The sequence below is a fragment of the Xiphophorus couchianus genome, chromosome 21, assembly GCF_001444195.1.
Source record: "Xiphophorus couchianus chromosome 21, X_couchianus-1.0, whole genome shotgun sequence".
Lineage (NCBI taxonomy): Eukaryota > Metazoa > Chordata > Actinopteri > Cyprinodontiformes > Poeciliidae > Xiphophorus > Xiphophorus couchianus.
The window spans coordinates 2,081,268-2,096,851 of NC_040248.1; the positions used below are offsets into that span (position 1 = coordinate 2,081,268).

Consider the following 15,584-nt stretch of genomic DNA (forward strand, 5'->3'; position numbering starts at 1 on the left):
CAATGAAACAAACTCTGCTGCGCCTACAAACCTCTACCTGTTTGGTTGAAGTGAACTCTGGTGCAGTTTGAATGCATATGTGAACGCCAAGCGGACCAGAGACCGCTCCAGGAGCAGGAAGTGGACTATAGCACAGGGCATTCTGGGTAAATACAACCAAAACAAATGAGCTAGCCTAGCGCTAACAGGAGAAATGGCTCGTTGTCTTTTACCAAACACTGTTTTTGAAATCCTCAACCTCTAAAATCTGATGCCACTCCATCTTCGTTTACGTGTCAGAAGAAGGAAGTTGTGCTCAGTGTTTTCTCCAGAGGTTTTTGTGTCATTTCCTTCAGTGGTTGTTGGTGCAGCACCCCCACAGGCGAGGAGGGGAACAGGTTTTTCAAAGGCTTTGGCTGGTTTGACTCAGAGCAGAGAAAGAGAAACTGAAAACAAATGATCCAGTTTTGGGCTCCAATGGAACCGGGTCTACAGAACTATCAGGTGTGAAAACAACCTCAATGTTTCTTAAGTCTCTTAATGTTTACAGACAAATGGTGATTTAAAGCTTTGGTCAAACAGTATTTATGATCTATGGATCAACAGTTATCAGTATGTCCTCCTAAACTCTAGTTTTGGATTTTGTGGCTCTATGTTTTCAGTATCTATAGTAAATAGATCTAGAAGTACTTGGTTTCATAATGACCTAAACAGGATAAATAACGGTGCCCACACTGACAGGATTGCCTAATAGTTCACGAGAAACGCGGAAACCATCCGTGGATCTGAACTCCTTCAGGAGGAATTCCCAGGAATCAGGAAACCAGTTCAACCTTCTTCTACCTGGAAAAGGTTGGAATGTGAGTTTATTATGTAGATCATTCTACAAATCGTAGCACCAAACAAACCTCTCAGAAAACATCCATGTTATTATGAAACCACATTTTATTGAGCATAAACAACAGAGAGTCTCTAAAACATGGAGACTATAGAAGAACAAGTTTCCTACATAACTGGCAGCTTTATGGCCCAATGAAAATTATTGTAACTCAGCATGAAGTCAACACATCCAGCTGCTGTTAACTGGGATTTAATCATTTATCCTTGGAAATGTAAACTAACAGTCCATGAAAAACCAGGAACTGAATTATCAGATATGAATTTAACTTTCAGTTCAAATAAATCCCCAAATTCATCAATTAAAGACAAACCAGATGTGTTGCGACCTTTAACTTTCCTCTAATTATTGTAGTTTAACAAACTAAAACAAAGCAGTGAATAATTATAATGTGAGCAGGGCCGTATTTAGAAGGATAAAGGCCCCTGGGCTACAGCCAATTTTGGTGCTCAATCAAAAAAAAAGTATTTTAATAATAGTTAATAGTTAATACATTAACAGATAGATCCTGTACGTGTCACTAGATTTAAAATGCAGGTTTTGTTTTAATGTGACGAAATGTGTGGAAGCTGAAGGGTGTGAAACTTTTTCACAGCAGTGAGAATATTTTCTCTCTCTCTCTCTCTTGTTGTGGAGGTTCTGGTCGGATCCAGAAACGACACGTTGAGCAGGTCGGGACTCGTCAGGAAGCGTTTCTTCCTCTCCCAACGTTTTAAATCTGAAGACGAACCTCTGACTGAATGACACCAAATCAAACAACGTTTCACTGACTGGCCTTGACTTACGGTGTGAAGTTTAAAGGATTAACATGTTGCTCACTGGTCTGAACTTGTGTCAGCAGGTTTTTTCCACTATGAAGCGTTTGAAGGAACACGTGATTTAAACGGTTCATTAAAAAAAAAACACAAACTTGTGGTGTCACTCTTCACTGTTTGTGTTTTACTGAACTATTGATTAGATCATCCTGAACCTGATTCCTCTCTGACTCGTTCATCTGGTTTTCCTACAGATTCCTTCAGGGAGAAATAATCTGTCCCTGTTGTGTCTGTCGGGTTTATAATCTGAAGTCGGATTTTGGTTATGAAGATAGGAGAACTGTAACGGTTTAAAACTCTCAGACTTCCTTAACTGGACAGTATCTTTGCACCAGCATATCTTTAGTGCCATTCACTTTGTGAATCAGACACAGACGATGGCGGATGCAGAATCAGAAGCCTTTCAGGTTTTTAATAATCTCTGGTCTGCTGTTTATTTCCTGTATTTTCACTCTGGACACACGGTAGCGCAGATTCGTCTGAAAGCTGGGCCTCAGCTGCAGATCCTGGTTTTTCCAGCATGGCTGCAGTGCGTGTTCATACAGGAGCGATTCATTTCCCTCCTCTCCCAGTTTTACTGCCAGCTCTTGTTCTCTGCTCTCATTCTTCCTTTTCTTGTAAACTCCAGCTGTGGCTGCCAACATTTCTGACTCACAGCTCAATTAGACCTGCAGCGCAGCTGTTAGCACCACCTGTGACGCTGCGCTGTGAAATGCTTTCAACTTTGAATCGCAATAAAAGAGTTTGGCAGCCAGACATGGCTCCAATACGCCGGTGATTTAACAGGGTTAACATTAGAAAATTAAACCTTTTAACAGAATAACAGAGATCTGTTTCCTTCCAGATGTTTCAGAGAAGGTTAGGTCGGGTTTATGAAGCCTCATCTACACAGGATAGGTTCAACCTACTCTGAATTAATAAAAAATACTGAGAATAATAATGACAGCTTCTGGTTTTTCTGTTTTCACTGCAAAAAACTCAAAACCTTTCCAAGAACTTTTGTCTAGTTTCTGGTGCAAATATCTCAGACACCTGAAATACGATAAAACTAACTTATAAGTAACTGTTCAGCAAGAAATAGGAGTTTGTTTAAGTCAATAATTCCTTAATATTTATGTAAAATGTACTGGTTTCAGTGGGAGGTAATTTCTTAATGTCTTGTTGTGCTGCAAAGTTGTTTTATTTCAAATGAAATAAGATATTTGCAGCAGAAACTAGACCAAAACACTGTTTCTGCAGTGTAATGTATTATACTCCTGTCCTTCGGATTCTCCTGCTTGTAATTATTGCAATCTGCTTAGTGAATCCGGTGCAGAAACAGGAGGAACGTTTTGTAAAGTCTCCTGAGGTTTCAGGCTGTTGCAGAATTCAGCTTCTTGTTGCAGTAAAAGCCAGAAACAAAGATCTGCCACCTGACCCCGGTGCAGATGTCTGAGATCAAGATGGCTGTTGGTTTTTATGGACGGAGAAACGAGCTGGTATACGATACTGGAAAAGAAACGATTAAACCGCGAGTCATTTCATATGTGGTTCAGACATGCTTTTATGCACGTGCATTTGTTCGAATGAAGACGGGAGCTGAACAGTTTTATTTTATTTTCCAGGACCAGAGGCAGCAGCTTCCAGGAAAAACACATAAAAGGAAACTTTAGGTTCTTATTAAACCTGAAAAACTAAATAACGTGCATTTTAGAGTGGGAAATATTTGAAGAATGATTTGTTTGAGTTCCAGGATGTTTCCTGTGAGCTGTTGGTGAGTCAGGATCCTGATCAGCGCATGTGGAAACCAGCCGGTTCTGCCACGTTTTTCCTTTTATTACCACAGAAATTAGTTACTTTCAGCCTCGCTGCACTGCAAAAGCACAAAGTCATAGAATAGAATAAAACTAACTTACAAGTAAGTTTTCATCAAGATGTAGGAGTTTATTTTAAGACAATAATTCCTTCTTATTGATGAAACTTGGCAGATTATTTCATTATAATAAGACATTTTTCCATGTTAGAAGTGAAATAATACTTATTGACTTAAAACAAGCTTCTACATCTTGCTGAAAACTTGTAAGTAATTTTTTATTTTATTTAAAGTGTACTAAGGTATTTGCACCAGAAAATAGAAAAACTAGTTAAAAATGATAAAATTTTGTGTTTTTTCATCGTGCAACGTCTGAAAAGAAGAAATATATTTTCTCCTCAAATCTTGTTTTGTTTATATAAATTGTGACAGAAATCTAAAATAAAGACATGAACAGAGATTCCTTCACATTGGGAAGCTTGTCCTCACCCGTCTGTTTCTCCTCCCATTTTTTACATTTCTTGTCAGATTAATAATCCCAGGCTGCAGCAGAGTGGATGTCAGCAGTGGGATCGTTTTTGCAACCTGGTGTCAGAGTTTGACCCAACTCAAAAGGGACTTTGCTGTGCTACAGGAGAGCTGAATGGTTGTGTTGTTGTTGTTCTGCAGAGTATCGGGTTCAGCTCAGAAAGCTTTTCCTAACGTTTCCCTGCCACCGGACGGACTCGGCCTGCGGGACAAAGAGGCGTTGTGTGTCTCACCGGGAGTTTTGTCCTGCGCGGCCGAGCCGATCCACAGCAGCAGGCAGGCCCAGGTGAACATCGCTGACATGGCATCCGTTCAGCTGCAGGCGTTTAGACGCTCTGCCTCCACTCTGACGTCCCTCCTGTGGCAGGCTTGTCCTTGGATCTCTCTGGGTGGGTCGGCATCACAGACACAGAAGGAACAAGGAGTAATTACAGACATCCTCCATCATATTGACAAAAGAAAACATGCAATTTGAGCAGCTTTTCTGAAGTAAATCCCTTGATGAGTGAGAACGATTACAAGTTTCTGTCTTGAAACTTATTTTTACCACTTTTGTTGAGTCTTCTCCCCAAAATAAAGGGCTCTTTTTTGTCCCCAGACATTTATTTTACTCTAATCTCGTGTATTATCCTTTAATCCAAGCCTCCCTTTCATCCCCTTGTCTTCTCTGTTTGTCATGCTCCATAAAGACTCAGACTATCTTGACACAATCTTCAGTCTTCAGACCAAACGAAGCTGAACCTGAGGGCAGCTCCGCACTCCGTCAGCTTCTCTGACTTCATCAGGACTGTGTGACGCTTAACGGTTTCTACATGTTTACCCTGAATCCTTCCTGCAGCACAGCTGAAGACAATGGCCTCTTAAAGTGTAATGAGCTGCTGAAGAATCCCATTATGTCCCATTATCATCCTGTAATTTATGATGGGAGAAATTCACCGTTTATATCCTGTTGAGAAGAAGTGCAGGATCTGCAGACTGCAGCAAGTTTTACTGGGATTTTATTGTGACGTTGTGCAGAGCAGTGGAAGGAAAATGATGCATTTTTAAATAAAAAATATCTCTGCACAGAAAGCTGAAAAGTGTGGTGTGCATTTGCATTCACCTTCCTTTGTTCTTTTCTGTGAAGACCTTGTTAAAAAACCATCAGAGAACAGAGAAGGGCTTACAAAAATTTAAATAAACCAAATTCAATTATTCTAAGTCATTTTTCACATCTTATAAGTGAAATAATCTTCCAATCAAACTAGAACTTTTTCATGAATACTAAAGAATTATTGACTCAAAACAAAATTCTATGTCATGCAGAAAAGTTACTCATGAGTTACTTTTGTTTTGTATTAAGACATTTGCACCAAAACACTTGGTAATATTTGATGTTTTTGCAGTGAGATCCAAACATGGAGGACAAATGCAACGTGCATCAGCTTCGGTGGACGATTATCGGGGTGATTATTGGTTATAAATCTGAGGAGCAGCAGGATGAAACTGTTGTTTAAAGGAAGTTAAACTTCCCTCATCCACACAGTAAAGCATGGCTTTGGCAGCATGATGCTGTGGGAACACTTCACTTTAGTCCAGTTAGACAACCTGGTTGAGCAGATCGATACAGAATATTGATATTTTCATCACAAAGTCGGTATCGGTATCAGATCAATACTTCAGTTTCAGATTCCATCTTGATATTTTGTTTTATTTTTGTTTTGTAGTTTCAAAAATCTACCTCAATTTTTTATTATTTTGATTTACTCTTGAAAAATGCATCAAATGTTTCTGTTTATCATGTTAATATGTAATTAAAATATCTTATAAGAAAATTATTTGAGTTTGATGAAATCAGAAAATAATAAAAAGTTTCAGTATTGGTATTGGTATTGGTGATATTTGCTCTGGATTTATTATCGATCAAAACCAAAACATGCATAAAACTAAGGAGGAAAACTTTTTATATGCAGCAGAAGATCTGAGTTCAGCTGAAAACCACCTGAGCTTCCAGGTGAGGCCAGAAGTTTACATACACCAAATAAAAAGACACTTTTTATTTCTGACTGAAGGTCAATCAGAACAAACGTCTCTGTTTCTGTTAGAATCACCAAAAGCATATTCACAGATTAAATTAATCTGCAGCTCAGCTTCAAGCTCGGTGTTTTTCTCACTGCCTGGATTCCTGCATGTGTTTTAGATTCACCAGTTGCTCAATCTGGAGTTGCAGCGTCAGAGTTTTTACTCAGTGATCTCATCTTCGGTTCTCTGGTATTTAAAACCTTTTAAAATCTCAAACTGCTCTGTGGAAATCAAGTTCTTTCACCTCCAATTCACTAAACTGCTAAATTATTACAAACATTTTACTTTGAATGGAAAATGGGAACACAAAGGGTTTTTCTTCCTCTGAGATTTATAACAACATGTATCCAGTAACTTTATAGAAGAAAACTTTACTACTTTATTAATAAAAAATGAGATTTTTCTTAACTAAATACAGCAGATCTTTACAAGTAAAGAGTCATTCCACTGGTGGATTATTTCACTTATAACACGAGAAAATTACTTATTATCCATTAAATAATCAATATTAATGAATCACTAACTTAAAACATTCTTGCTAAAAAGTTACTTGTACGTTAGTTTTGTCTTATTTCAAGTGTAGATATTTGTAATAGAAACTATAAGATTTTATTTTTTGTAGCGTTTCATATTTTTAAAGAAGAGAAAAACTGATTATAATATATTTCATGGTAATTTATTGATCCTTACTGACTGTTTTCATGTTTAAATCACAGTGAAGAAACTTCTATTGAAATGCCGAACATCAATGAAAACCTTAAACTCATAAAATGATTCATTTAATCCCATGTCGGTCGATTATAATCCCCACTTCATATCTTATCTCATAAGTATCATAAACTTTTATTACACTTCCAAGGATTCAGCTGAGCTGCTAATTATTTCCATGAATTAAGAGTACATTTATAAGTAAACAATAATTGACCTCCAGCTTTAAAACCTCAAACTGTTACTGACAGTGTGACGGTAAACTTTTCCTGGGCTGAAGCCCGGAGCTGGAAACCGAGCCGGTACCAGTGGAATGCTGGGAAACACACACGTGTAAAAAAAGGAAATTAAATTAAATTAAAAATCACAGAAACTTACCGTGACTCAGCTGAAATGAGTTCAGAAGAAATCCAGAAGAAAAAGGAAGGAGAGCAGAGGAGCAGCTGCCTGCAAGGACCGATGTTAGTCTGACTGGACCAACAGGTTATTTAGAGAATAGGCGCACACACACACACACACACACCCTTCTCCAGGGGTGGAGTTTGATTTGTGATTGGTAAAGTTAGAATCGGAGCGGCTGGAAATGTCAGAGGGGAAATGTCAGAGAGCAGCATGACCTGCCGCGTCATGCTGCTCTTCCTCCAGACAAAAACAAACTAAAACTTTTGCTGACTTTTATTTACTTCTCTTTTCTAGGGAAGCGTTCAGACTGACAGGCAGGAACCGGGAGGTGAATGAGTTGGGTTACGGTAAAACCCGAACCAGAGAGCGAGCACTGCAAAACTCTAACAAAGTCTTTTAGATTCTAGTGCAAAATATCTCAGCACACTTAAAATAAGACAAAACTGACTCATCAGTAACTTTTCAATAAGGAGCTTTTTAAAGTCAATAATTCATTAATAATGATTAGAAATAATAGTCCCACTGGCCGATTATTTCACTGATGAGACATTTTTCCTATAAGTGTAACTTGTATTTTTTTTTCATTTCATATTATTGACTTAAACCAAGCTTCTATTTCTTGCTGAAAAGTTACTTATTTCAAGTTATATTTGCACTAAACTAGACACCTTGTTAAGATTTTGTGTTTTTGCAGTGTGAGCTGTTAAATTTCTGAAAAATGACCAGCAGTCGGTTCTCTGAGCCATCAAAAGAAGAAAAGAAACACTTTAACAAGCTCGGTCAGGCAGTGGTTAGGCTTTCAGATCAAACAGCATGAAACCACACACACACACACACACGCACACACACACACACGCACACACACGCACACACACGCACACACACCCACACACCTCTGTACTTCTAACCAACTGAGTACTTTATTGACTTCATTTTAACAGTTTTCACACCTGATGGTCCAGTAGACTCAGTTTGATTTGGGACCAAAGTTGCAACATTTGGTCCATTTTCAGCTGCTGCGTTTTTTTGTTTGTTTTTGTTATTTTATGTCATGCAGTCCACACTCCTTACCAGTTGGTGGCAGCAATGCTAACCTAACGTTTCTTGCCAACCGCCCATAAATTTCAAGAAGAAGAAGAACTTCCTTCTTCACAAAATGTGAAGAAGGAAGTGGCGTCAGATTTTAGCGGTTAGAGGATTTCTCTTTTGTCTTTGGTAGAAAAACACAAGTCATATTTCCCGCTATCGCTAGGCTAACACGTTTGTTTTGGTTGTATTTACCCAGAATGCCCTGCGTTTTAATCCACTTCTTGCTTTCAGAGCGGTCTACGGTCTGCTTAGTGTTCACATATTCATTAAAACTGCACCAGAGTTTGTTTCAACCGAACAGAGACCGAGGCTTGTCGCAAACCAGAGTTTTCACATCCCCAACCGAACCGGACTTTGTAGACAAACGGACTGGAGTTGGATTAAATCGGACCAGGACCAGGACTGGTGTGAATGCAGCAGAACCAGATTACAGATCCATACCCGCGGCCTGTTTGCTGTCTGTTCTGTTAAATCATCTATTTGTTTCTGTAATGGCTCAGAAAGAATCAATAAAGTTTGACTTTGCATATTTAACAATTAAATTTAATGTTTGACTGTTTTTCTGTAGAAAGGAGATTAAAAAAACACTAGTGGAAATTCTTCTTCTTTCTTAAAATGAGTCAGGTTTTTTAAGATGACATCAGAAAATGGCCTTTTCTCACCTATAGGAAGTCACTACAACCTAAAAACAAACTAATGACTCATCTGGTCAGAAACCTGTCAGATAAAGACAGGATGTGTAAAAAAACGCTTCCTCTGTCCTTTACTGGCAGTAAAAAGTTTTCACTCCCTTCAACATTTTACCTTTTTATTGCTTTTACATTCATGATCAACAACTTTTTACAAAAACAAACCTAAAAAACATTTCATGATTTCTAGAAAATAATGGCAGATAAAAATATTCAACATAAAATAAGGGATAGAATATCTACCCCATTTAAAGCAACTAAGGTCCAGTCAATTGGTGCTGGCCGTCTGTCAGTGAGTGAAATGGAGATCAGAGTGATTGTAATATTCACTGGTTCATCAGTACTCCTGGTTAACATTACTGCATGAAGACTAAAGAACCCTCCAGCCAATCAGAAAAAAAAGGTCATTGAAAGTATAAGTCAGGGGATGGACACAAAAAACAACTTATTGAGTAAAGTTTAGGAAAATTCTGCAGGACAATTAGTTTCCATCTGAGAGAGCTAAAGTTTCAGAGAGCATTTATTTTTCGGGTAAAGTTACACAGAAACGGTATGAAGACAAGAAGATGGATATTCTGGAGTGGCCTAGTCAAAGCCCAGAACTGTTCCCAGCTGATCCATACCAACCTGACAGAACAGAACACTTCAGCAGGAGGAAAGGAGGAAAACTGCAGCGTTCAGGTGTGCAGGCTGACTTGAAGGAGTGTGAATATTTATGCAATCCCTTATTTTAGACTAAACATTTTTATTTTATTATCAAACTTTGACTAGGCCACTCCAAAATGTCCATTTACATACATTTATTGGATTTGTTTAAGGGCTGACTTGAACTCTGACCTGATCTGTGACTCAGACGTATCTGATGGAAGTGCTTTGGTCTGACATTTGTTGAAATGAAAACTTTAACTGGTCCGTTTGGGTGTAGCAGTAAAATCAGTTTAACCAAATTTAAACTGTGTAAAGTCATGACTTCTGGTTTGGTTAAAACACTAAAGTCTGTCAAAGCAAATGCAGCTTGTTAATACGTGTAATGAAAAAACCCACAGAGCTGATCTTAATGCGTACCGCAGACACAGATGGCAACACAAAAAGGGGAGGAGCTGAGATCGGTTGCTATGGCAACATAAAAATGAAGGGTTAAGCTTGGTTTTTATGGTTTAGTTTAGCTGATTACCTGGTGGCTTCCTATGTTCTGTGCAACATTATCTCATTCTAATCTAACCAATGCCGTTTCTATAACGCAAATATAGAATAACGTAAGTAGAACTGGTTCAGGCTGCTTCAGACTGTGGCCTAAGAATGTGGGTTTCCTGTTTTCTTGCTTGTGACCATTTCTGTTTGTCCACAGCACTTACTTCATGAATGTTCCTGTGAAGTATCATTGCTTAAAACAGCATTTCCTGTTATTTATCTCATCTATTTAAGAGCTTTAAAGGTTGACGGAGCTGCATTTAGCAGCAGGTAGCAAACCGATTCACAGCAGATCCAAACGGCTTCGCTGCAGAGCAGAGACCAAACATCTGGACCACAAAAACCATCAGCAGCAAAATGTTTCTGTCCATCTTGGCTGTTTGGTTCCTCCTCATTGCATCTGCTGGTAACGTACTTTTCAAATGATTTAGGGTTTGATTAAATGTTCTGTTCTTTTCATTCTCAGAGTCAAATTTTAACATTTTTGATTTTGAACAAGTGAAGATTGATTGTTGGTTGATAAAAAATAAGTATATTATGTCAAAAAAGATTTTATTTTTAGTAAAAAGAACATTTAAAACACATTAAACAGTCTTTATGAAGATCTTCATCGTCAATATTAACAGCATAATGTGTTTTGATTCAGTTTTTGAATATTCACCTGAACCAAGATAAAAAACCAACACAGTGAACGTTGTGCATTAAAATAAATTTAATTTAATGTGTTTATGCAGCACCAACAAGAGTATAAACCACTGTAAACAACTACAGAGGAAAAAAGCAAAGATCTACTTCCTCTTTAATATCTTAAAACAGAAAAACTGCAGACACTTTCAGACCTTAACTTACCTCAGACAGGAAATCTTTCATTTCTCTGAACATGCAGACGTCATACTGTAGATTTAAGATGTAACAATTATTCAAATTTACTTTTATTCTGAGGATTTTTACCAAATATCAGGCTGATTTTACTGACATCAAGTTCAAGGAAATAACATCAGTTTTTCTGATCAAATTTCAGCCAAACTTTCTGACCTTTATAAAATGTTCTAAATATGCATTTAAAAAAAGATTTCTAGAAAGTCTTTTGAAGAAAAATATTAACAAATAAGAAAAGAATAAAGATTCTGCACAATATTATTTCATTTAACAAAGAATAGTTTCATAAAAACATCATGTTGTACTCTCTTAATTTGAAAAGCAGCAACAATATATATATATATATATATATATATATATATATATATATATATACAGTATATATATATATCCCATAAGTTAAGCTTTTTGAAGCCTTGTGTGTTCTAAATATTTTAAGCTTGAATAAATACAGTGTTGAAAGGAAAAACATTGTTAAAATTATTACTATCTCTCCATGTTTTTTCTTCCTCAGGCTGTTCGTCGGTTACAGAAGACCGTCTAATCCCTCCCTGCTGTGAAGAAGGATCAGATTCTGTCCCAGGGAAGATCCTGGAGTGTTTCGAACAGAACCCGAGACCATCCTGTTGGGATCATTTCTATCTGTAAGTGCAGCAAATACAGACCAACTTCTTCCTGCTACTTTTATCTCTCTTCCTCCTCCAGGTGTGACAGCAGGTTTTTTATAGCGCAGGAGGTTTGTGAGCTCCCTCTAGTGGCTATGGGCTGCAGGAGGTTTGTGAGCTCCCTCTAGTGGCTATGGGCTGCAGGAGGTTTGTGAGCTCCCTCTAGTGGTTATTGGCTGCATTCACACCGTCCTGTTAAGTCCGCTGTAATCCAACTCCAGTCCGTTTGCCAAAGTCCGGTTCGTTTGGGGAGGAGTGAACTCTGGTCCGTCTAAAACCTCGGTCTCTGTTCGGTTGAAGTGAAGTTTGGTCCGGTTTGAATGAATATGTGAGCGCCAAGCGGGCCAGAAGCCGCTCTGGAAACAGGAAGTGGCCTACAGCGCAGGGCATTCTGGGTAAATACAACCAAGACAATAGCTAGCGCTAGCGGGAGAAATGATTAACGGTTTTTAGTCAAAGACAAAAGAAAAATCCTCCAACCGCTAAAATCTGACGCCATTCCGTCACATTTAATCTTTATTTTATTTACATTAAAATAAAGATTAAATGCAATCTTTATTTACATTTTGTGAAACAGGAAGTTGCGCTCAATGTCTTCTTCTGAGGTTTTCATGTCGTTTCCTTCAGTGGTTTTTGGTGCAGCGCCCCCACAGGTCAGGAGGGGAACAGGTGGCTCAAAATGCTTGGCTGGTTTGATTCAAACGGGAAATGTTGCAACTGTGGTTCCAACGTTGCAACATTTCCCCTGACAGTCAACCGGACTGTCTGGTGGTAAAACAGCCTTCAGTGTTTAAGTGGGCCGGTGTTTCGTCAGGCTAAATCACAGAATGGGCAACATGTTGCTATGTTTGTTTTAATGAGTTGAGGTTCATTTGTGTTGATTCAATGCAGTCAAACTGTCCAGAGATGATAAAAATGAGACTGATATGTATAGACTGACCATTTAAAAGAAGTGGATATTTATTGCGGTGTCCTAATTTGTCTTTGTCTGCAGTCCTGAACTACTGGTGGTATTAATACTGATCACTCTGTTCCTGCTTTTTAAGCATCCAGCTAATAATTAAGTAATTGTGGAAAAGGACTAATGGTATCAAACAACAGTGATAATACTGCTAATCTGATGTTTCTGTCTTTATAGGGTCAATACTAAGAGGGGAATGTATTGCATCAACCCAACATCACAATGGTTCAAAGAGAAGATGAAGAAGGTGAGAAATATCAGAGCTTACAGTGAGAGGAGCTACACAGAGCCGGTCCAGTTAATTCTGAGGATGATCTGAGTTTAAAGAACCTGTAAGGTTTAATGTGTCAGCAGCTAAAAGAGGAGCTTAGTCAAATAATTATTACCTGTACAGGAGGAAGCACAACTAGGAGGATTTATGAGAATAAAAAAAAAGTTCAGTGCTTGAAAAAAACATCTGTAAACGTTTGTTTTCCTCTCTTTATTTCTCTCCTCACAGGAAAACCTGAAGTGTCTTCCGTCCCAGGTGATTTGAGGAACCTGATTCCAGCATAAAGACGTCGCTGCAAAGAAAAAATATGAAAAATGCTTTCCTGCTTTTCTGCCTGCAACAATAAAAAACAGAAATTTTCACCAATCATTGCAAATTTTCAGCAAATCTGACTTAATATCTGTATTTCCTTTTTTTCTGACCAATCACTGCAACTCGGCTGAATTTTGACCAATCCGCTTCTGATGTAACTTCCTGTTTCTCGAAAGCTCTTGAAAGTTTTACCTGCAATCATTCAGAGCCAAAAGACAAAAAACTTTGCAGTTTTCCTCCAAATAAACCGTGTAAATTATGTCGCTCCTGCATGCAGATAATGTTAGTTAAACAATGATTAATCTCAAATTTTCTAGAAAAACAAGGACATTTCGAAAGGTGAAAGTTTTCTACTTTAGGACCTCAGAGATCTCTCAGTTTTTTTCTAGATAATTTCTGAGAGTAATCTCAAAATGTCCAAGTTTTTTGGCAGAAATCTACAATGGCCCTAAAGCAGCGCAGGAGAAGGGAAGGTTTTGTGATTTACAATTTTTTTTGTAAGACAGTAAAAATAAAGATAAAAAATGTGCAACTTTGACCCCAACGTTTTGAAAAATCAAAATCAGCCATTTTCGTCTGCAAAGTTCACAAAAATTACCTAAACCTCCTGGAGCGGCTGAGTTGGAAATGATAATTTGCCATAATCTCTTTTGAAGTTATGTTTATGTCTTGCTTCTTTCATCATGTTTTGATATTCAGAAAGCTTTTGATCAAGAAAAAACTGCAGAAAGTTTAACCAGTGAAGAAAACTTCAATGACGGATGAAAACTTCTGTTTATACATGACAACATTATTTTAATAAAGTCCAGCAGCAGAGACAGACTCCTGTGTCAGTGGGCTAACTTCTTCCACAGGTGTTAGTCTGGATTAGACTCATTTTTCTCCACTTCAGCTCAGATTAAATCCTCAATTATCTTGACAATGTTTTTCTCTTTTTCTCCGGGATCCGTTTGCCCCGGCTGACCTCTGCTTGCGTGCACACTCACACCGACACGTGAAGGTGTTCCAGATAATCCGCAGGTGCTGCTTTTTCATTGTCCCGCCGAGAAAATCCTGATTGCTGATGGGAGCGAGTGTGAGCGACACGGACTGTTTGTAGGTTAGAGAAAGATTGCTGTGGCCGTGGATAAGAGGATTTGGGTGGAATTAGTGTCATTCCTCTATCGCCGCGAGGAAAAGATTCATATCGATTTTAATCAGAGATAGAACCACAACCCCGGAGTCCAAGCAGGCAGAGTGAGGAAGAGGAGGCAGTCAGCAGGTTTCCTCATGTCTTTGCCCTGCTGTGAAGTTCCTCTGCCATCCAGGAGCCGTGAAGAGGAGGCAGCAGCGGTCCGCAGCGGGATGCTGGACTCGAACCTCCGGCTCTGAGTGTGGATGTTCCTGGCGGCGGAGCAGGGCGCTCGCTGCGGCGGGGATGCTGCTCTGGTGTCGGTTTTTGCAGGGAGACTTGTGAAAAATGAAGGCGGACGTGTTGGCTTGCCTGGCTCTGACAGCGGCCAGCTTTGTTGCCACGGCGACCGGCGGCCGCAGCTCCAACCGCAGGAGACACAAGGAGGTTTTCCTCGGAGAAAACAGCAAGTTCAAGTTTGGAGGGTGAGACGCACCGACACGATGAAGCAGTGAATGAATTTAAAGTTTGGCAAAGTTTTGTCCTCCAGCAGATTGATGCAGGAAGAGTTTAGGAGTGAAAATGAGGAGACAGAGGAGGAACAGCGGCAGATGGAGGCATCATGTCTCTGTAATCTCCATCATTGTAAACCATAAAGCATAGAGAGATTTGACAATTGCTCTGCTCTCATCTGTCGGCTGTAAAACTTCCAGGTCTCTCAGTTTTATTCAAGCCAAAGCCAAAATGATGAATAAACTGTTATCATGGCGTAAATCTGTCTGTATTTGGTATTTTATGATGTGAGGGACACCACTGTGGTAGTTTTGGTTTGAAAATATTGGCATCTGTAGCAAAGAATGCAGAAGAATAATCATTCTTAGACACACCTGGATGGATACGCATCAAAACAAAGGCAAAATAAAGTACTGCTGGTGTTGTATTGTAGTGATTATCAAATCAGGTAGATGATAATCTGAAGGATGCTAATGGTCCATGCTAGTATGATATGGGATCTAGCAGCATTGAACTGGTGGAAACAGAGTCATTGTTTACTGTTGTTCAGGAAGTTGGCCCACATTTGCTCTAACTTGCTCTGCAGTTGTTGACTGACCAGTTTAACGACATAAAGGTGAGAACGGATGTTTGTTTAATTAGCGAAGCATGTCTGGACACAGAGGACCTTAACTTTAACATTCAGTCCAACAGAGATGAGTCAACCAACAACCTGTCTGC

At 38.9% G+C, this 15,584-nt stretch overlaps 1 protein-coding gene and 1 long non-coding RNA gene across 2 annotated transcripts in view; both read left to right on the forward strand.

Moving 5' to 3' along the window:
• The first annotated feature begins 7,169 nt into the window (after window positions 1–7,169).
• LOC114136494 (uncharacterized) lies at window positions 7,170–8,814 on the forward strand. The gene is made up of 2 exons (XR_003593823.1): window positions 7,170–7,264; window positions 7,478–8,814. It is a non-coding gene; the product is annotated as an uncharacterized LOC114136494 (long non-coding RNA).
• Window positions 8,815–9,943: 1,129 nt separating this feature from the next.
• LOC114136445 (gamma-aminobutyric acid receptor subunit rho-3-like) overlaps window positions 9,944–15,584 on the forward strand; it is a 33,871-nt gene continuing 28,230 nt past the window's right edge. Inside the window, exons 1-4 of the mRNA XM_028004439.1 lie at window positions 9,944–10,558; window positions 11,546–11,675; window positions 12,835–12,904; window positions 13,157–14,836. Of these exons, the coding sequence (XP_027860240.1) occupies window positions 14,700–14,836 (137 nt within the window). The 5' untranslated portion in view covers window positions 9,944–10,558; window positions 11,546–11,675; window positions 12,835–12,904; window positions 13,157–14,699. The remainder of the gene's footprint in view (window positions 10,559–11,545; window positions 11,676–12,834; window positions 12,905–13,156; window positions 14,837–15,584) is intronic.